Genomic DNA, 22,884 nt, shown 5'->3' with positions numbered 1-22,884 from the left:
TGTCAAAGGAGAAGCGGTATAACTGGTGCCCAGATTCTGAGGGAATTTGTTTTAAACAAACGTGTTTGTTGAACTTTGAATGAATGGTTTCGGGTATACAAAAATCTACTTTGTCTAATATCTAGAGATTTAAGTCTGAACTAATAGAAAAGCAATAGCAGCTTTAATTCTGATGCTGAGCACATTTTTGATATTTTCAATGATATGTAGGGTTGCCAGATCTTCTATATTTGATATGAGTCTTCTATATTTGAACTTGATCTCCTATATCATATTTGAGTAGCATATAATTTTCAAAAATCTTTGTTTGAATAAAAATGTTTGAAATGTGCTGTGTACCTCGTTTACTTGAACTCCTATGTATTTTGAGCCTATCTCATATACATATACATAATTGCAGTTTTCACTACTTCTTCTATATTTGGATAAAACATTTCTGGCAACCCTAATGATATGCAATTATTAGATTGCAGATTTTATGCACTTATAATATATCTGAACTTCCAAAATTTTATATTAAACAACTACTTAAAAAAATTTGGACGGTTGTGCATTGTTTAGGAAATTGGGAATTGTTCACGTAAATCTGCATCATTTATATTTTGAGAATTAAGTTGGATCACAGTTGACATTTAATTGTAAAGAAAAATCTAATGTACAATCTGGTGACGTTTTAATTAGTTTATGTACTTCTGTTAGAAAAATTAAAACACAAAACTTTTATCTTCTTTGAAAGATAGTGGGATTTGTAGTGGAGAGGATAAATTTTTGGTTGACTGCGATTTCTGTAAATCAGCGCACAAATATCTATATTTGCATAAAGATCCGCACTCCAGTAATCGCGTTCGTGTGCACTGAAACTCCAGTTTCATGTTATACCTCGAAGTTCGCAAGTTTTCATTCATCATTCATCATTCATCCATCTGTTTAAATCATACTATCGCAACGTGAGCGATGGAGAGGTCTGAAAGACGTTGAAATTTCAGTTTTCAGTTCTTCCATTCACTTTTATTTTCAATCTAACTTCTTAAGATTTGAAATTGGAAACGCACAACCGCACTCGGAGAACTTTGATAATTGAAAATGACAAGAAAAGTGAGAGAAGAAAGGGATGTGGAATTATGCTTTCGGAACGGGGGTATAACAGTTCTGCTATGTAATTTAAGATATTAACAATGGCAGTGCAAGCTGTACAATATACTGCGTCTGTAACTAGTTACAAAGTTACAGGAACAATATAAGTAATGTTATAAAATAAAAATGCTATATTCGAATTCCTTCCATTATCAATACAATGAATATAAAAATTGAATAAACAAATTAAAATTAAAATCTCGTACGAGATCTCAGCTGTTTAATAAAAATGACACTAGATCACTAATCTCTGTGTTCTAAAAATTCTGAAAAGTATTAAAAGATTCGCAGAGTGTCGTGGCACAAGCTTGCAAAAGATTTCCACGACACACTATATGCACTGCGAGCATTCTCCAACGTCCCCATTTCCATTTTAAACGCGCCATTTGTTAGCGGCGCGATCGAAAAATTACAATACCAAAACTTCGCAATAGTTCATTTAGCCTTCGAGATCTGCGATTGTAACAAGTTCAGTTTTACACCGTGTAAAAACTCGGTAGTCGGACAAATATTATCCTCTAAAATCTCTGTTCGAAATCTACGTTCGAGGAAACCTCGCTCTTCCCCTCTCTCTCCCTTTCTCTGTTCCTCTTTCGCTCGCAGAGCGTCCATCCTTCCGGGGGCCGATATTGATTTCTCTTAATCTTTACATCTCTTTTACCGATCGGCTTAATCTAGTTCGTCATGCATATCGGCCGCGCATAGATTCATGGGAACGGCACGCGGGCAAAGTTATAGTGGCAATAATTCTTTTCCCGTCGGCCATTCAGCCTCACTCCTTTTCTCCGACGCGCTTTTTGTCGCGTGGCACGCGTGGACCTTGGTGTCGGAGAAATGAATCGGGTGAACCTGCAGAACAGCTACCATCCGGTTTTGATGATTTCCGAATATATTATAAATCTCAACATGTTGAACCACTTTTTAGAGTAAATATACCTATTACTGCGGTATTTTTTCCCAATGATTATTTGTTACTAGTGTTCCTGATTTCTCAACATTTTTCATTTCTCGAGAAATGAGAAATAAGACTATATTTCTCGAGAATTCTCTAGAATTTTTAATAAAATAAAAAAATATTTATCGAAAGCGCAAAAAACATTAACTCAATGTTTATTCCTGTCCAATATGTACATTAGGGTGGACCTAAGCTATACTTGGAGAAAAATTTTTATCGAGATACAATGCACGCAATTATCCAGTATTTTTCCTTTAGGTTAGAAAAAAATTTGTGCGAAGTTTGAGATCGATCGGATGAAAGGATGACGTGGCGCACTTAAATTGAAAATTTTGAAAATTGTAAAATTCACCTTAACTATATGGAACATGGCACATCGTTGGATTTGTCTTTTTTTTAATAGGAATATACATAGAATAATTATATGACCTCCTTTAAATAAAAATGACGATGACCTTGAAATTTCGAAATATGATTTCTAAAAAATTTTTTTATTTTGCCAGTATATTTACCTTATTGAACAGTGCAAATTTCTCCTGTGACATTTTTTCGTATAATCACAAGTAACAGAGATATTTAAATACCTACATTAAAATGCAGCATATTTCGACTGATGGTAGAACATACATACGTATTTGTTCATTTCCGAGAATATGTTATAAAATAAATGGGATTCATAAGAATTTTCCTAGATTTAAATTTCTCGAGAAATGAGAAATCACTGAAACCGTAAAATAAATCGTACGGCAAGGGGTTAATGTTTGGGTAAGTTGTTTGTAAGCATTCTTCCATAAGCTGCTTACATATTATTATTTCATGATAAACTGAGAATAATATTAAGGTAAAGTACGATCGACGCGACGCTGGATGTACCACGACTCAAAATATCGATTTTTACAACATATCCGAAAATCATCGAAATCGCATAACCAGGGTGTATCGCGAGCTTTTTCTTATTAGATAATAATTGTCCGGTGCAATCCGACGCCCGGCATCGAATAAATTGAACCGCGGTGCTTTTATCGACGCCTCGTACAGGCCGATTCAAATCTACCGCCGCGCCGCCGCGAGATTTATGGTCTGCTGAACTCCTGTCGCCCGTCTAATATTAGAACGTCGCAGAAAAATATTGCGCCCTGCTACTTTTTTCCTGTTACACCCTCTTGTGACGTCCGTAAAGAATATTGGCTCCATGAACCACCCCATTGCTTTTCCTATTTCTATCTTTCTCATGTTTATTTTAAATGAAAAGTGCACGATGCGATACATTAAATGAAGAGTCATAAACAATTTATATTGCACTATATGTATTGATTTTATTTATGAATAATATAGACGATTATTGTTTATTCGTCATCATATTCGTTTTGATTCGACGTACAGAGTATTGCTCCATGAACCACCCAATTGCTTATCCTACTTCTATCTTTGTCATATTTGTTCTAAATGACAAATACAAATGCTAAACTAAATTTATAATTTAAAATACGTATGTATAAAAATGAGAGAAAATTCCTAAAAACATGTAGGACTAATGCAAATAGAAGAACAGCAAATTTTAAAAAATCTTCTTAGACTCGAAATTCACAGTCCAATGACACATTGCGCTAATTTGTTTGTAATTTATAGCTTTTTCCATTTGAAAATCCTATTGTTTGGTTTCCTATGGATGTTTATAGAGAGCGGTTGGCGGATTTTCCGCGAGAATTAGCTGGAGTTTCAGCGGATTCCGCGATTGAATCAGCCTGTACATAGGAGTTTGTTGGCGCGCCTAACGAGCAAAATTTGCTTTTTAATTCGCCCCGGGATGGGGGACCAGGAAACAATCGTAACGTTCGGATGTACACGTAATTTCTGGCTTGCCTGGTTCGCGGGAATGCTTTTACGGGAAGCCGAGGACTCCCGATAGTGCTTTTAGAAGCATTTTATTTGATTCTTACCGAAAAGTGGAGCAAAGAAACGCAACGGAGGACGAGGAGCGAAGGTAGAGAGGGAGAGAAAGCCTGGAGAAAAAGTACGGCGAGATGCTATTACGGATACAACGGTGAGATTCGTTCCCATCATTTTGTAGGGATTAAAAACTTGTAACTTTCGCTTCGTATTGCGGCCAATTGAAACTTCTACTGATCCTTCTCTCTCGCTCTCGCTGTTGCTCTTTTTCTCTCTCTTTCTTGGGCTATGTACCTCCCTCTTTGCTTCCTGTTTCCTAGCTTCGGGCTTGGTAATCGGGTGAGGAGTACTCGAGCCCCGTGAAAAGGAAATATCATTTGACTCTTACCGAAACTTGAATAAAGGAAGGAGGCGAGAAAGAAGCAAAGAACAATGTCCCGCGATGCCATGCCATAGAGTCGGCCATACGCCATACGTTCTGCAACAGAAATTTAGTTTTCGTCAGATGCATTAATCCTTTGAAGACCTCGACAAGTTTTAGTTCGTTTCTCGGTGATATTCGAATATTCTTTAAAGGAGAAAGACTCTCTTAAAAGTAAACTGAGTGACTTGACTTTTTACTGAGGAGATGGAAAAGTTAGTTTACTGGATGATATGTATGTATAAGACATTTTTTCTAGTATACCCTTCTAATTTAAAAAATATTTTAAATTTCCCAAGTCGTTTAATCCAGATCAAATGATTTAAGTTCTTTTTAGGAGATTTAAGGATTAGTTTGCTAGATGTAAACAAATTTTCTAATAAACGACCCTTCTTACTTCTAAGAAGAACGTCGTGCCAATTCGTCTGTTCAACACTATGGGGATTAGAATGCATACAATATTTGAAACTTGAGAATATTACAGATTTTAGTAGGTTTTTCTGTGCCGCTCTATCACCTAGGGGTTGTCACCAGCTACCCCAACGAGTGTGATCCTTCCAATTCATCTCTCGAACGATACACAAACCCTTCTAATCCTATCGGCGCTTTTTTGAACACTCGAATTAAATTCCACTTCCTGGCTCTTCGATCCAATTTATTTGTGGACACAGGACCTTTTTATTCCCAGGAAAAAGGGTTCTTCGCCCTCGTGGCCGAGATAAGCTGAGTCTACAGAACCCTTCCCGTGAGCAACCAATTTTTACAGATTGCATTCCACTCCTGTGATTCAAGATTTAGGTATTGAAATTCGAGTAATATCGTGCAATTAGGATTAGAATCTGCATATTAGGACATTTTTGAAATAAATTAAAAATCCTATAGGAAAATCCACAGGCTCGACCATAGTTTAGAATAGATCAAAATGATGCATTTCAGATTGTTTATTTCATGAGTACTGAAACTATAAATCTCTGACTCTTAAAATTTTCAAGAGGGGTTTAAAATGATTCACTTTAACTTCTACTTCTAGTGTTACACGTTCACAATGCAAAAGAAACGTGTAAAACAATCCCTAAAATTTTCAGCACGTTTCCAAAACACATCCCCCATTTAAAGTGCCAATTTCAGCACAATTCATATGGGGTTTAAGCTCGCATAGCCTAGAGGGATAAAAGGACATAGGTTCGGTAATCTGAAGGGTGATAGAGTAAAAGTATCCACATATTCTTGAGCCACGGTATACATATACCGAACATCGTACGGAATGAAATAGCACGTTTCATTCTGAAATCTTGAAAGTAAATTATGTGGCACGGCGTTGATGCAGTATAACACTGCAAATGAAACGTGTCCGGAGCAACCTAACATTTACAGGAAATTCTTGAAAACGCATCGCCAGTTTGCAAAGGCAATTTCAGCCTCCTTGTCTTAGCGAATCAGGCTAGCACAGGGGGGTGTTGGTAGCTAGGAGGAATGAAAGGACAAGGGACGGGTAACCTGAAGGGCGAGAGGGTTCGTAGCCGAGAAATTCGCGACGTCGTCTGGAGGAAGGAGACCGAGGGGGAGGGTCAAGCTGAATCGCGTGAATATTAACTCGACAGTTGGTCGCCACATAAACGCCAACCGTTGATATATCCCATCCTCACCCTCCCGTGGCCAGCACCGCAATAATACTCGAATGGTGGGTGCCTCCTCCTCCTCCTCTCGCCCTCTACTCTTCCCTTTTCAGTTTCTACCCTCCATCCAGAGAGAGAGTATCCTCGATGACGCCCCACTCTCTGCCCTGCAATGAACACACGCAGCCACATACACGGAGGGAGAGAGAGGAAGAGAGAGGAGCGTTTCTATGCACTTACAGCTCGGTCAAATGAAAATTTTACTCGCGCCGAAGGCCCGCCCTTTATGACTTCGGGCTAGGCTCTCTTTGCATTGCCGAAAATTGCGCTGCGGCTGTCGTATTTAGCTTAAATAACTCGCGCGACCATGCGCCGCGTGCAAAACGCCACGTGGGAGACTGATGACTTATCAAAACGGCGGCGCGTGCATCTGCAAAGAATGCGCTTGCATCCCAAAATGCATGCAACGACTTGCATTTGTCTAGCTTCTCTACTATCCCCTTTTCTTTAGTAATGTGAAATCGTTTTAGATCATCATCATCATCGTAAATTGTTTTAAATAATAGTATGGCAATTTTTAGTGGCACGTCAGAGTAGCCATTCGAGTGTTAAGGATTAAATATGTTGTTTTTAGGGATGTGCGAAAAATTTTCGGGATTCCGGTAAAATATCGGGGATTCCCGTAAAATATCCCGAGATGATTCGGAATTCCCGAAAATATACGGGATTCCGAGTGGTTTGGGGATCCCGAGAAAAATTCCCGTCCCGACCGGGATCTCGCACATCACTGGTTGTTCTTAGTCTTAGTATTTAGACTACTCATTGCTATCATAAATTCATAAAACCCGCAGTCTAGTCACAACAGTGTAAAGTCATTATCGCAACAATCACTCGTGGAAGCATTAATTACCGGCTCTAATTATCGACTCAACAGCGTCAACAATTTCCGGCAACGTTAGAGAGAGAGCCACGATGACAAATTCCACCGGCGACTGTTGCGTTGTGAAAAATTTCTCGCGATTAATTCAATCCGATATTTATCGGCGGGCAAAAATTTATACGGTCACCGGGGGCCGAAAGAAATATTTGCATTATACCAAATATCTTCGACGCGTTGAATTTCCATATTTATATTACATAATTAATTGCAGTCCCGTTAACGCTTTAAGCTCTGCCTGCGTTGCCGCGCTGTACTATGCCGATGTGCCCGGCATCGTCGGCCGCATTATGACATTCATGTTTTCGCATTACGTAGAAACTTTTAGCGGTATCGATCGGAGCTTTTCGCTTACTTTTAACTTTTCACTTAACTATTACAACGCGGGACATTTAAATGGCTTTGGAGTTAATGCGTTAGAACAAAAAAAAAAATAGAGGAAAGTGCGATGCCAGAGGAAGAAGAGTAAGTTATAATACACTTTCGTCCGTAATTAAGCGGCTACGACGTACAAAGTGGACCACCGAACTCGCCTAATTATTTCTAACATACTTATAAATATAGGAATTTCGTCACTTCTGTGTAGTCGGAGAATTGACGCTTGCGAGTCGCATTATCTCACAGCTGTTTACAATGTATGTACTACGATGTGAAGTGTGTAATGGAAAGATATCTGCACATAGAGCTGGCTTTTTAATTTTAATGATTAAGTAGACAAACCAATTGATGCACCTATTGTATTATGCGACGTGAACAAGAGTGGGCTTTAATGAAAAAATATTTGCACATCGATGATCTTGAACTTCTCTTATCTTCTCTCAATAATGTGGGACGCTATTTAAAAATTGTCTGCACCGATTCCAAACTAAAAATTAGTTCGGAATAAATAATTTCACTCTGATTTTAATGTATCATTTCAACCTTTTTATTTCGCCTAATGTATGGTTGCTGTTTATACTGTTCCTTTTATACATAAAGGTTTTCGTACCCAGACCTCGTTTAACAATAATAAAAATGGGACTCTGTCTACAAACCCATAAACATCTTCACATCGCGAGAACAATTATACTCGACGCAACGAAGATACATAAAAAAAATATATAAAAAAACTTGTTAAAAACCACGCTTATATTAAAATGCACTAAGAAGGAGAAAATAATTTTTTTAGACATTAGTCACTATAAATAAAAGCGTGGAGCGCTAAACTATATTGACGTAATCTTCGTGGGCGCTCCACGCTTCTATTTATAGTGACTAATGTCTAAAAAAATTATTTTCTCCTTTTTAGTGCATTTTAATATAAGCGTGGTTTTTAAAAAGCTTTTTTTTATATATTTTTTTATTTTCTACTTTTTAGTCTTTTTTAAATGGAACACAAAATATACTAACACTGGTATGAAATAGTAAGATATAGAAACGCAAGATATGGAAATACGCGAGATAGAATGAGGGGATGACTCTGAGAGACGACATCTCTTGATGGAGTCCGAAATTGTCCGAAATGGAACTGAATGGAACTAAATGAACTGAATGAACGGAACACCACACTGAGCTCCTTCGGTGCGAAGTGGGGCAGTGGAGAGGGGATGGAGTCGGAGTGGGAACACGTAGTGGAGTAGGGAGCCTTGGTGCGCGGAGTGGGGATCGCTGAATGCGATGACGTACTACTGACTGAGCGTCGCGCGGCGAGGTGTGACGGTTAAAATTAAAATTTTTTTCTCCTAGACGCAGTTTTTTTACCACGTTCTTTTAAATTTGTTTTTTAATATTGCATTGTCATCCAGTTCTGAGCTATGATTGAAGTTTCAAGTCCGTAGCTCATTGGGAAGTGGTTTAAAATTCGATTACAAGATTTGACGCGTACAACAACAACAATAACGACAACTCGGCAAGCTAATATAAGCGTGGTAATAATTCTACGAATCAAGAACGAAGATAACAGAACAGCAATAATAGAAATGATCCTGTTATCTCAATTTCACGAACAATCGTCCCACAAAAATCGCAAAAGGTCTCGACTCGCAATAGGCGCGTTGGAACGATGATTGCGCACTATAGCGCATAAAATTGATATTCCGGTGCATCCATTTACCTATCCCAGCTCGTGTACGGCTCGCATTCTGTAGCATCTGTTTGCGGATCCGCAACGATACGTGCTAAAGCGAAACCGTGTCATATTACAGAAGCAAGTTGATCTACTCTATACCCTCTAAATGCGTGTCTCTAGTGACCATCAATTTCTATTATGAATAATAATAAACCGCCCGAAAACTGTAAGGTACTGTCTCGACTATATCATTTCGTCCTCGTGTAATCGCTAAAAGCTTTCTCCCACCTGTCCCGGTTAGGTGTGCTCTCTTGTAAATATTGTAAAAACAACAGCAAAAGCGGTCGGCGAAGTGCAAGGCACTCGAACGGCTTGCATACCTGTCTCTGAATACACGAAACACTATACTCTTTCGTGGGCCTGTTTGGCCGAGAATATGAACGCATGCGGGCGGTAAGTATAACTGCAGTTCACTGCCGTGGATTCGCAGTAATTTTTGCTTGACGTTCCGTGCGAGGAGATGGTGAATTTTGGGAATTAATGCAGCACGTGCTAATGCAGTGCTTGCTTACTTTCTCGGCAAAAATGGGCAACGGTGTTCTGCAGAATTTGGTTCATTATCCTTCGGTCGAGTGTTGAATAAATCCTTCCTTATATTTTGAAGTATAATATCTACGTGTATCAATTGTGTGTGTGTGTGTGTGTTTTGTTTAATTATAATAAAATTATTCAAAGTATGTAGACATTGTTTAGCTCTAGCTGTTTGTACTGAATACAGCCAATTTTTAAGCATCCTACCAAACTATTGCACTATTCATAACAAAAAACGTTGCCGTACGACGTACGATGTCCAGAATATTAACCCTGGAACATCACATTTAATTTTTGAGACATGTACTTCACACTCGGGTCTCAGAAACCCAAAGTTCTTTTTCAGACAAAAAGAAACAGAAAATGTGGATATTTAATGATTTTGGGAGAATAACTAATCTTAATAGAATGCGTAGAAAAAAATTCAATCATGGTTTGTTATTTTACAAAGAGTTATAATTCATGAAAGTGAAAAATAACAAGCCACTCGTGCGCATGTCACATTCATAATTAATGAAGCTCTGGGTTTCTGAGGCCCAACAGTGCAGTTCCTGGGTTAAAATGATTTAAAGTGGACGTTTTTCGTCTAACTTCAGTCCGGAATCACTGCAGACAATTTTTATTGCCCCCTCGGATTATGGAGATATTTGATGTCGAATAAAGGAAATCCATCTGCAACTAAAATGTTCATGGCCCATCGTTAAACGATGATTTGATGATTCATTAACCTGTTCGGTTCAAGCGTCGATTACAGTCAACGTGGCCATCAAATGCATACGTTGCTCGCCGAATGTCGTATCGAGTAGGTGCAACGCGCAACGTGCCGAATGGCTGGAATAAACGAAACATAAAAGTCGGCACGATTATTGATAGCGTTTCACACGTTTCTGCACGATCTGGAGAGAAAATTACTGGACAATGTCACTGACTATAGACATGATAATTTTCTATAATCAACAGATTCCTCCAACATCTTAAAATGCACATCGCAAATATTACATTTGTGTGGCTAATTATTTGTTTTCGATGCTAATAAGAACCAAAGATTTTCGTCGCCATTGTACATATTAGGTGTGCCTGACGATATAATTGTATCAGGCTCGTGTATTTAAATCCTGAAGGTACATACAAATGAATGTATTTATATTTATTTAAGCAGTATCAATATCAGTTCCTCACAGTATCTAAGACTTGAATATATACCTAATTTTCTGAGAAAAATAATTTCAATGTTTATAAAACATCTTTGTCTAAAACGTGTTAGAGACTATTACCGGACACAACCCAAACATCTTAATTTCTCTCACTGTGAACATACAACTTGTCTGTTTCCAGATTTGGCGGGAGCTTTCCGACGGCTTCCGGAATCAGAATCACAAACCTCCATAAACAAATCGGCGCGTACCGATGCGGGGGTTAAACAATCCTGTTTACTTTCTATCACGCCATCAGGTAATTGGCAGAATAATCGGTGCGAAGTTAATCGCGTTGTGCAAAGGACCACGGTGCGTCAAGCGCGGCCATTTCCGGAACAGGAGTATAATTAAATGCAGAACAGGGTCGCGCGATCTTTTGAATATCCGTCATTAGCCCAGCCCGCAGCGAATTAAACGTCGAAACACCAATCTCCACGGCAACCCATACACACATTCACGCAAATGACACACGTTTCTGGGTTTGTCGAAACGAACGGAGATGGTATTATATTAGCATGTGTCCGAGAATCGCGTGTTTGCCGTACTACCGCGAGAATAACAGGCAACGAGTGCTTCTGACTGAGGGCCCAATGAAGCTTGTTTCTGTTTGGATCATTCGCAGGAGGACTAGACGTGGCTCGCCTACCAAAAGCGTCTTTGATTCGCCATAAATCCCGCAAACACATACCGAATATCACCGTGGAAATTATACACCTCTATGCATAATTACCGGTTTCATATCAATACTTTAATAAACACGCTGAATATAGTCGGACACAGTCGACACTGATTTGCTACACGTGAAATTGCACAGAGATGCCCTGTGGCATGTGGCTAGCAATTCGAGCTTTAATGAACCACGGAATTAGCTTAGCTTCCCACAATTTTTATGTAATTATGTATGGAACCGATGAAATAAGTGCAGCAATTCGAATGGTGGGAAAATACCAAGTTCGTGATTTTTCCTATAATGTTTTCTGAAACCTCTGTCGATTAATTCGTTCTTGAATGAACTGTAAATTCCGCTAGCTGTTCTTTGCTATTCTTCCCACAATTTTTATGTAATTATGTATGCCGATGATATATATATACGTGTAAAAATTAAGATAAGGAAAAAATATTGTGTTTACAATTTTTCCTGGAACCTCCGCTTATCAATTAAGTTCTTGAATGAACAGAATTGATTCATCTGGAGAAGGTGGCTCCAGTCTCTGGAAAACACAGCCCACTTTTAGTTCACTTTTATTGTAGTGATTCGCGTGAGCGGCACCTGTGAAAGGCGTCGCGATTCGCAAAACGAACATTTCCCGGAGGACAGGCATTTTGCACACACGCGCGTGTACTTACGAGCGCGTGTGTATGTGGGTGGGTGGCCCACGAAGACAGCGGATCGGAGAAGAAGAAGAAGGTGGAAAACACGTAAGTAATAGCACCGACAGCAAACCTGGCGAAATGAACGGATATACGAACCCGTGTACTGACTCCTATTTCCTCTCGCGTCTTCAGAAGTCAGTTCGCCGACGTTCCTGTGAGCAACGGAGGGAACCAAGGGATACTGAGGGTTGTCGGGAAGACGAAAGGGCAAGGAAGAACGTAACAGAGACTTGGGACGAACGAGGGAAAGGAAAGACGAGCCCTTCTGCGCGGAAAGAACCGAACTTCCCTTTTTCCCAGCCCGCACCGTTTCTCAAGCTCATTTGTCCCGGTGTTGAGCCATGGTTGTTCAAAATAACGAGTGAACTCGATCGATGCTCGCAAATGACATTAATCAGTAACAAATTCTCAGTTGACAGACTGGTCTCCTTGGTACAGTTGAATAAATAAACAATCAAAGTCATCTATTTCATGAAATAAAAATTGGAAAGTTAAGTTTTAACAGCGAGTTAGGTTATACAGCGAATATATTAGTACAACAACTAATTTTTATATCTGGACAAACAATTCGGTCCATGTACGGGTCGTACGGCATTCAACGTGTTAATCAACTAAATACGCCTTTTAGCACACGCGAGAAAAAAGTCAGCTTCCTCAGAGCCTAATGCGTTCACTGTGCCAATTTTCCCGCACTTTGCTTCAAAAAGACGCTGCAGAGGAACTTCCAGCACTTCTCACGCACTCGTTAACGCGAAGCTCGACCCGGACTCCCTTATCGAGCGGGGGCCAAGCCTGCGGATACTTTCTTCGTTATTATTGTTTATAATGATTGCGCGGCAAAAATGGCGCATTCTTTTCCTAGCTGTGGGGGGATTGTTCGCCGACTAATTCCCGCCACAACACCGAATTGGTGGCTGTCCTGCACCGCAAACCGAGAAATATCGTACGGTTGGTGGCGTTCCGGATCTGTCGCCGTATAAAATGCGTCTGGAAAGCTTCGAAGCCTGTTTGGGAGGTCTTAAACGTCGGAGCTTAACCGACACTCGTGCCCGCATAGCGAGAAAGCTTTGGTACGAGACTACCAAGACACATTCTCGGCCGAAAAGATGACACGTGTGCTGTCTCTCGTTTCTCAATGAGCAATTCACGATCTTGTAACCGTGACGAATTTTCCGGCGAGGTTTCAGCTTGGAGCATGTGGAAAATTAGCCGCAATGTTTCAATGTTTTATATGTAGTAAAACAAAGTTAAATAAGTTATGTTTGTTTAACGTTACTGTTACGAATCTAGTATTTCATATGCAACAACATAATATGTACTACTTTATTGAAGTTTCTATTTTATCGTGTTTCTCGAGTTCACGATTGACGTAACTCATAAAAATCCGCAGTCTAAAATAAGGCAACGAGGTCTACAAGTCCACTCTGAATCTAGACGGTTCAGAAGTGCTTCCACCCCTTTTCTTTTTACTTTCTCCCTGTCTCCATTATCTTCGCATTCGTATCAAACGCTAAACTGTAGCCGAGATTGTGTTCAGATATTATAGAATGCCTTGTGGATACAGAATGCGGTCGAAAGCATGATGTGCGCAGGCAGGAAAGCGATTTCGTGTGCATACATCAAAATAGCAGGATTAAATTTGGATCTCGGATCTGCAGTTTAAAAGTCAAGATTTCTTATAGAAAACCACAGAACTATTTTCTATTTGCAGAAATAGAAAATCCATTTTCTATTAATAAAATCATTGTTCTATTTCCAATTGATGTTGTAAAATTTCTTTAAACCGTGCCAGCATAAATAAGGCACAGTTTGTTGTCTGAAACTTCACACAGCCTTTCTAAGCCCCCATCGAAGCCCAGGCTTCGATTACGCGAGCAAGCTTTATCAGATACAACTGCTATCGGGTGACACGGGAATCGTGAGATGATCAGGAATTGATCTCGACAGCCATTACTAGAAGGTACGGCCGACCGAGAATACCTGCATCTCCGAACTATAGTAACGAGGAAATTCCTATTTAAAAATTGCTCATGTTTCCCGGCAGTTCCCATTGAATTCCTCCAGGGGGAGGGGGAAAGCTCCTTAGCTCGCCGGGTTCCTCGGGTTCCTTAGCATTCAGCTAATCTTCTCACCGGATTTACCCCCGAGTCGCTGGTTTTTGCTAGGACGAGCCACCTCGCCTAAATAAACACCCCTCGGAATCTTTCTCGCGACAAGAAACGTATCCGTTTCCGTGTCGGTCCATGCAATTGGCGGCTCGATTTTTACCCTAGATCTTCACCACCATTCCAACTTTCGTATAATTATCGGTAGAGAACTTTAAGTAGCCATTTGATTTATACTGACAGTTTATTAATGTTACAATGCACTGTCACAGTAAACCAAATCGAAAATGGATTTGAGCTTTTCTTCAAATGTTTCTATCGAACCTTTTCGAAGTATTTAATCCTCGTTCTTGTCTCGTGTTAATTTAATACATTTTTCGAAAATTCTGAGGGAATGGTGAGACGGAAGGAAATGAGGAATGCTTGAAAAGAAGTCAAGAATTTGAATGTGATTTGTACTGGTGGATATAATTCCGAGGAACACGAGACCTGGACATTCGTCCACGCACAGTGAATCTTGCGAGGAAATTAGCTAAGGGTCAAAGACCAGCAACCGAGCCGCGGCGCTGTCCGCAAAACCCGTGACAAAGTGTTACTAACTGGTAATTCGATTCGACTGCAATTCGAGTAGCTCCCCAATGGATAATGCCAGCGTTCCTCCGTCGGCGTTACCATACGTACCTCCATTAGGCCAGTTTACATGGTACACTTGCTGCGCCGGCAGCTAAATACCACATTCGAACTACCCCTGCGAATCAGGCATTTGGTTAATACGACTTAAGTAGCTATCTCGATCGATTTTAGCGCTGTCTGCGCGAAGGCGCACGCGATCCTAAAATGAAACGCGGCTCTATGACACCGAAAAAGGTTGGTCATGGTCATAGATCGCCAAGAATGATGTCCATCATTCTCGAAGATAGGAGATTGCTCGATGAAGCCAGATTTTTCTGTTTTCCGACTCCAAATTTAACCATCTCGACAGCTGCCTGTAACACACTTTGACGTCACACGCAGTAGTATAACTCTTCAAGTTTGATAAACAAAGATCAATTTGAATAACCAACGTGGCGGTAACACTTACGTTGTAATATTGTAAAATATATATATAGTACTTGAAAAATCATTTTTGAAGTACCTGCGATAATCTGACAAAAAAATATTTTAAACAAAAGTTGATCAGTTTTCGATTGGCTATACATTACAATAAAAGGAAGTTCGAAATTTTTTTTTAGTATTGTCAAGGTCACCTTTATTTTTTTAAATGGCACTTGGCATTTTTGACTTAACGGTATTATAGTCCGTATCATGACGAATTCAACGACCTAGTATATCATGACCTTCGGATGACCTTGAAGTACCATTTTAAAAAATGAAGGTGGCCTTGACAATAATTAAAAAGAAAATTTTCGAACATTTTTTATCGCAATATATAGCCAATTGAAAACTGATCGACTTTTGTTTAAAATAATTTTTTGTCAGACTATTGCAAGCACTTAATTGAAAAATCGTGAAAAGTGTTACGTGGAACTCCCTGTACATATATATGTGCGTTTTATGTATATTTATAAGTGCTTGAAGAACCAGCACGAATTTTTAAAAGACATTCTACTAAAAACTGGGGAAATTATTAATCAATTACATCGTAAACCTGGCAACACTTGCTTCCCCAAGTAGAAACATCGAGCGCAAGTCGGACACGCGAGGAATCACAGCCGTGCGCGTCCGACGAGTTTCCAAATTCAATTTTCCCATAAACGAACCTTCTCTCGAAAAGCACTGCGCGCTCCCATTCTACAATTTTTGTGTCCTGTTTTCACGCGGGGAATTCATTTTCCATGGAGCGCCGTGTTCGCCGGTTCATCCTATACATGTCAAACACCCCGGAGGCGGGGGCTGAGAAGGAAATTGGCCTGAATGAATTTACGAACGTCTACGTTGGGGGTCTCGGGGTGTATAGCACTTAACTAAGAGGAATTTTTGCGCCTTATCCAGCTGCAGGTGTGACACGAACGACGAAACTTCTTCGGCATATTCATTCGTCGGCCTCGAGTGATCTGGGAAAGTGCAACTGCAGTTTCCACTCTGCTCTCTCCTCATCCCCCTCTCCTTTTGCGGCCCCACCTCTCTCTCTCTCCCTCTCTCTCTTTCCGCATTTCCTTTCGCAGTTCCTTTTACACCAGCGGTCCTCGCTTTCTCGTACTCGTTAACGCGCCGAAAAGCAGGCAAATGCCCGGGGATCGACTATCGACGAGTCCGAGAACTGGGGAGCAACAACTTCTCGGAGTTCGGAGCCGAAGCCGATAAGTAGACGGCCCCGGGTACAGGAACAGGTACAGGGATCAAGTACGGGGCTAGCTTTCTCTCTTCCTACCGTTATTGCGCGGGAAAGGTAAAGGGTTCACCGGATCCGCGCTATTTAATCCACCGCGAATTCGAGCCAATACCGCTTTTGTCTTCGCGCACCGTAATCGCAGAGAATCCACGGTGAAACCGGACCCGAGCCGGATCGAGCGCACGCAACGCACACCTAGAACCCATGCTGGTGCGCAGCACTGCGATTCGTTCATGATTAACGGACAGCGTCCGAATTAATAATGGAAAGTTCGGTAATTAGGCAGCGCCCGCATACGAGCTTCAGGGCTACTTCTTTTTCGTGTAGAGATGTCATTGCTTTCATTTGTTGGTACCAGACTGCGGATTTGATACTATTACGATAAAAATAAATAGGTAAATAGGATAAAAATCTATTTAACTCAGAAATGAAGCCTGAACTTTAGGGACAGGACAATTTATCATTTTGCATTTTATTTAAGAATTGTTGGGCCTGGGATCTATATTCAGGAATGCATGTTCCTTCGAGTCCAATATTTCCAGGGTGCCCTAAAGCGCCGAGAAGCCATCGTCGAAAACCATTCTCGCTCGAGTCGGTCGGATCTTTAAAGCCTAGTAAAGCATAGGAGAATCGAATTCGCGTGCTAACCGCGGCCCACGCTTTCGTTGCGAACAATTCCGCGCGTCATACGACGTAAACTTTTTTCCCCATTGACCGTGCGGGCCCCCTAATGGCTTATAGAAAGTTTTACGAGATCCTCGCGCGGAATTTCAAGCGTTCCGACACGCTCGCTCGGAGAGAAACCGGGCCGGAGCTTTTAACGCGCGGACCAGCCATTTTAATCGATGATAAAGTCGTCGGCCGAGACTTTTCGACCACCATCGAGTGGTGGACACGTGAACGATCGACGGTCGAACGGTACAATTTATAACCGTCCCGTGGTCGCGTGGTAGGACCACCACGTTCCAACTTCGACGTGCAAGTAAAAATTCTTTAACGAAAAGAAACTGTGTTGGTCGAAGATTTATCGTTGAAGTGTGATCGTTACAGACACGCCTCACGAGACTGAGAACGGGATCATAGGGAACAGTGGGCGCGATTTATGCGAACGTCTTATTTACCGATATCGTGTTTCTCTTCAGATCTTTTTCTTCACTCAATTTTGCCTTATACGTTTTAGGTGAGTTGATTAATTCGTAGCATTCGTGTTCAATCAATTGTGCGATTTATTTTATTTTTTTTATCGCACATAAACATCATATAAACCAAGAGCCAAAGCCCGTAATCTTCTCACAATAAGTAGATTACTGATTCTTTCAATTCTGTAGTAGACTCCTCCAAGTAGAAACAGCAACCGTTTGTCAGACAAAGAATCCTTGTCCGACGTATATTTACAAATGTTTGAAATAGTAACACAAATTTTTAGTAGAGCATCTTGTAAAAATTTGTATTTTTACCACAAATATGTGTAAATGCACATGTCAAATTTCAGTTTACAAGGTTCGATAGTTTTCTTGAAATTAATTAATAAATAAGTACTTAATGATGAAGATATTGAAATTCTATAGATATTCTTCTATTGAAATGATCGAAGTTCTGATCTCGTGATGTTTTTTCTAAACTTCTATGAGAATCTGTGTAGTAATAAAAGTGTGAAAAACGCCTAAAAAAAATAGCAGCAGAAATTTGCAAAAATGCCAAATACTGAAACATTCAAATTCCAATTTGCACGAGCGGTTCAACTTCCAAAATCGCGAAAGCGTGCTAGAACAAACTGCATTACACCAAACTATCTGCCGTTGCAAAAATAAATAAAATTTATTTTACAACCCATCCTCTATAGGACTCGCGAGTCGCGACTGAAGTTGGGTCAAACTGACCCAGGCTCAAAGCTTGCGTCTTCAGAGGGTAGATCCCGGACTGATCCAGAAATAATTTGTTATTTTACCCGGGGGTTTAGATTGTGCATCGGCCCATTCACGGATCAAACTCGGAACTGTTGCATTCTGGGAAACGGACGGCCGCGTACCTGTCCACCTGGCTCGTTAACGAAACAGGACGCGTCGATGCGGGTCGGTGAGATTTTTCACAGGCTCTCTCGTACCCTGTCTCTTCGCGCGGGAGCTACTAATTAGCATCGGCGAAGCACAGAGCGAGGCAGAGAGCGAGGTAGAAGCGTTCCGCCCGAAAAGGGTGCGCCCACCGCGCGCTCGCCTAACTTCCACAGAGAAAATTCTCGCTTTATTAAATTTTCCGCTGCGACCCTCGATCCGTAAGGGCCACTCGAAAGCAATTTTATCTTCATCTACGTTACCATACGACCCTGCCGTAAACTAATAGCCCGAACGCGATAATATTTCATTTTTGACGAGATATCGCGACGACCCTCGCTTAAATTGATCGTTTCAACGTTCAACCCGGTTTCTGTCACAGAAAGGAATGATTACGTGATCGTTCGAGTCCAAGGGAAATTAGAAGATTCCTTAAGCCTCCATGTTGGGAGTGAATGCGGTGGGAAAGTGTATTCGGGTGGTTCCCAAGGATTTTTATTTTATTTGGAACGTGATGGTTAGACTGCGAATCTTTATGCGAAATAAAGATTGTTCGAACGAGTTGGAATCATGTAATTCCTTCCCTTCTTTAATAATTTCAGAAAACTACAAATAATACATGCTAAATAATAATAATACACCTTGAATTTATTCAGGGTTTAATATATTTTATTATTGCATATTGGAGACGTTCGCCGTCTACTTTGTGTACAATTGCTGAACAACAAATATTTATCATTTTTGTATTTTCTATGAAATGAAATTTTCAAATTAATCTAGCTTAAAATAAATGCTAGACATATTTCTAGACATAATTATCGGTAATTGTTTAGGAAGAGGGTCTCATCTCAGATTTTGATAAAATTTAAATATGTTATAGATTTCTACGTTTTGAGAACAACTTTTTTTCCTATAAATGTTACCGCCGCTCGATTTTAGTTTTCGAGATATTCGCAAAAAACTATCGCTAATAGTGTATTGAATTTTTCGTATTCCTGCACGCTCTGCAGCAACGTAAGCCTGTCCCGGCACGGCGTTTGTTTACATTTTGCTTCTAAACACGCTGCGGAGATGAGAAAGAAAACAGTGTCATTCTAGTCATACATATACAGGGTGCTTCTGGATTTTCGTATGCGTGGACGGGCCGGCCTAACGGCCGGCCCTCTCCGCCCCCCGCCACCTAACCCTAACTAATTCTGATCTCATGATTTTTCCATTACTGGTTCAAATTCTGTATGACGGCTATATAGAATGAAAAGATTATGCACGCATACGAAAATGTAGGAGTAGTCTTTCAAAATTGAAAAAGCTCACCTTATATATGTATGGCCAGAGTGATGAGTGAGACCCTGTTTTCTCTCTCTCATCTCCGCAGCGTGTTTAGAAGCAAAATGTAAACAAACGCCGCGCCGGGACAGGCTTACGTTGCTGCAGAGCGTGCAGGAATACAAAAAATTCAATACACTATTAGCGATAGTTTTTTGCGAATATCGCGAAAACTAAAATCGAGCGGCGGAAACATGTATAGGAAAAAGTTGTTCAGAATGATGACCTTAACAACATATTTCAAGATGATGAAAATCTGATATGAGACCCTCTTTCTAAACAATTACCTAATTATCTCATATATTTTCTCCTCATTTTTCAATTTGATTCTTTGCTCGTTTGTTAACTTGGCGCAAAAATTACTATATGAGGGGAAAATAATGAATTACTTTTGTAAATTCTTTTATACAAAATAGAGGAATAAATTTTTAACGTATTTAGAGACTGTTAATTTTGACCCTTCGTGGAAAAATACATACTGAGAGAAATGGAAATTATTTTGAAGTAACGAAATAGTGAAATAAGCCGGGAAATATTTTTATGAAAGCTTCTCTACTGCGAAACTGCAATTTCACATGCATAAACTTAATATTTATCCTGAAAATGACATCAAACAGACCTTTTGCTTCAAACGGAAATAAGTACAATATATGTATAAACAAAACTTTTTTTCCTGGTTCTCCATAAGATACCGAATCCAGTTAAATGATTTAATATTTTTCCCAAAATTTTAAGCAATCAGTTTAAAATTTCTTCTGTTATAAAATTAGTGTCGGAATAGACAGAAAAATTTAATATAAATTTCAGTAAAATCATGACATTAGTGACTATAAATGAAAGCGTGGAGCGCCCACGAAGATTACGTCAATATGTATATGTAGTTTAGCGCTCCGCGCTTTTATTTATATAGTCACTAATGTCATGATTTCCTTTAAATTTATATTAAATTTTTTTTATCTATTCCGACACTAATTTCATAACAGTAGACATTTTGAACTAATTGCTTAAAATTTTGGGGAAAAATATTATTAATCATTTAACTGGATTCTTAAAAACAGAATGTGTCGAAAATGTTCTAAATTGAACAGGATCAAATCAAACTAAAACAAAATTAACAAATAGACCTACATTTTCGACTTCAAGCTTTATGTATCTACCAGTTATAAGACTAGAAATCACACCAACTTCCGCGTGGAGGAAACAGTTCGCAAGGTGTTCACCGCAAAGCAAGTTATCGAACACGTTCCGAACAAAGTCCAGGATGCGTCACGGGACCGTTATCCCGAGTCGTTCTATCAGATTTCGTTCGTCGTGCAAATATTTTCATCCTCCGACCGATCCTTGGGTAACGACCGCAAGCTTCTCGGTGGCGGCGCGGCGGGATAACTTCCGGTTCCCGTAGAACCGAAGGATCTCCGAGCTGCCGGGGAATTTGCGAGAGTATTTCGCTACGTATTCGCCGCAGCCCCGACGACCCAGTGTCATAATTGAATCTGCGAGAAACATCGCGAGAATCCCGAGCGAGCAAGATTAGGGGTTGCGCGAGATGCTGCACCGATGCAACCCGCACGAGATGCACATCCCCCCATCCCCTCCTCCCTAGCCCGGTGTGTTGCATCTTGCATCTTGACCGCCGCGCCGCGCCGGCGTGCTTACACGCTCGTCGTTAAACACCTCCGCGCTATGCTGATTTCCCGCTTGCTATGCCTCGGTTTCGAAACTGTCGCAAGATCTCGCGTCAAATCCAAATACTACAGGCGAAGCACGTTCGCCCGTGTCGACGTTCAACTCACCTAACTGAATTTTATTTTTAGACGATGCATACTGTTCTCGGAGAGGTGGCTGCTCTCAGTGCAGCAAATTATATTTTTATGCTGACACACTGCAAATTGAATTCAGAAGAATTGATACGAGTCTTTTTAACAACTTGCCTTTTAATGTTGAATAATGAGAAGCTTCTAGTAAATTAGCATTATCTAGTACACTAATCCTTTTCTAGCTTTTTGAAGTCTCACGTCGTTTGACTGAATTTTTAGAAAGTTATTCTGTTCCAAAGAGTACATGATTAATGAATTTCTACAATCTGGTATCAATGTTTAGCCATTGTTATGCATTCTTGTGGAAATATAACATAATCATTCAAACTTTACACGCTTCGAGGCTTGTTTTATCGATTCACGTTTCCAAAATTTAGGTTTGTGGAAGACAGTTTAACTGTTGAAGCTTCAAACTATTTTACAACAATGGTGGATTCGTTCAAAAGTCCCTTCTAGTTCATTGGTGCACGGTGCTTTTGTTCTTCACTTGTATCAATATCTATTGTGCATAGTATACAATGCAAATTCTATACAAAATCAACATTGGTGGTAAAACAGTGAAAAATTCGTTTTACTTGGGCTTTACGAACAGTGCTCGAGATACTGATCTAGAGTGTTTTGTCAATAGCACTCAAGCATAAAAGCATAAAAATATTTCAAAAATAGTATAAAAATGCAATAAATTGTCGGAGTTAAAAATCATTTTAACGCGTTGATATATTGAAAACTATGTGTATGAATCCAATCAAATGTACATACTATTGGAACACGACGAATTGACAAAAGAAACCTATTTTCACAAATCTCAGAAATGAGTTCAATAGACGAATACCACACTGCTCCACACGGACTAATAAATTCACATGAAACCTCGTGTACCGTTTGGATAAAAATCCAGAATTGAATCCTCTGCGATGTACAGTGGAACAAGCCACCCGAAGATAATTAAATAAAGTCAGGTTAATTACGATTGTTAGAAAGTGAGATCGTTATCTCGCGACATGGAGCTCTCTTATTCAACAAAATGCCTGTGCATCTTTCTCCATTGTGTATTGTGTCGAACAACGAATCGAATTATTAAAATATTGCAAC

The 22,884-nt window shown here is 40.0% G+C and overlaps 1 protein-coding gene across 3 annotated transcripts in view; it reads right to left on the bottom strand.

Annotated features, from left to right (window-relative positions):
• The window catches only part of LOC143207299 (lachesin), a 79,061-nt gene that overhangs the window by 30,259 nt on the left and 25,918 nt on the right, over positions 1 to 22,884 (bottom strand). For all 3 annotated transcript variants that reach the window (XM_076420582.1, XM_076420580.1, XM_076420581.1), the window contains exon 2: positions 4,368 to 4,457. In XM_076420582.1, the coding sequence (XP_076276697.1) occupies positions 4,368 to 4,452 (85 nt within the window). In that variant the 5' untranslated portion in view covers positions 4,453 to 4,457. The remainder of the gene's footprint in view (positions 1 to 4,367; positions 4,458 to 22,884) is intronic.

This window comes from Lasioglossum baleicum, chromosome 3, assembly GCF_051020765.1.
Source record: "Lasioglossum baleicum chromosome 3, iyLasBale1, whole genome shotgun sequence".
In the NCBI taxonomy this organism is placed as follows: Eukaryota; Metazoa; Arthropoda; class Insecta; order Hymenoptera; family Halictidae; genus Lasioglossum; species Lasioglossum baleicum.
Note: the sequence above shows the minus strand (reverse complement) of the source record. Positions and strands in the feature narration are given on the sequence as shown.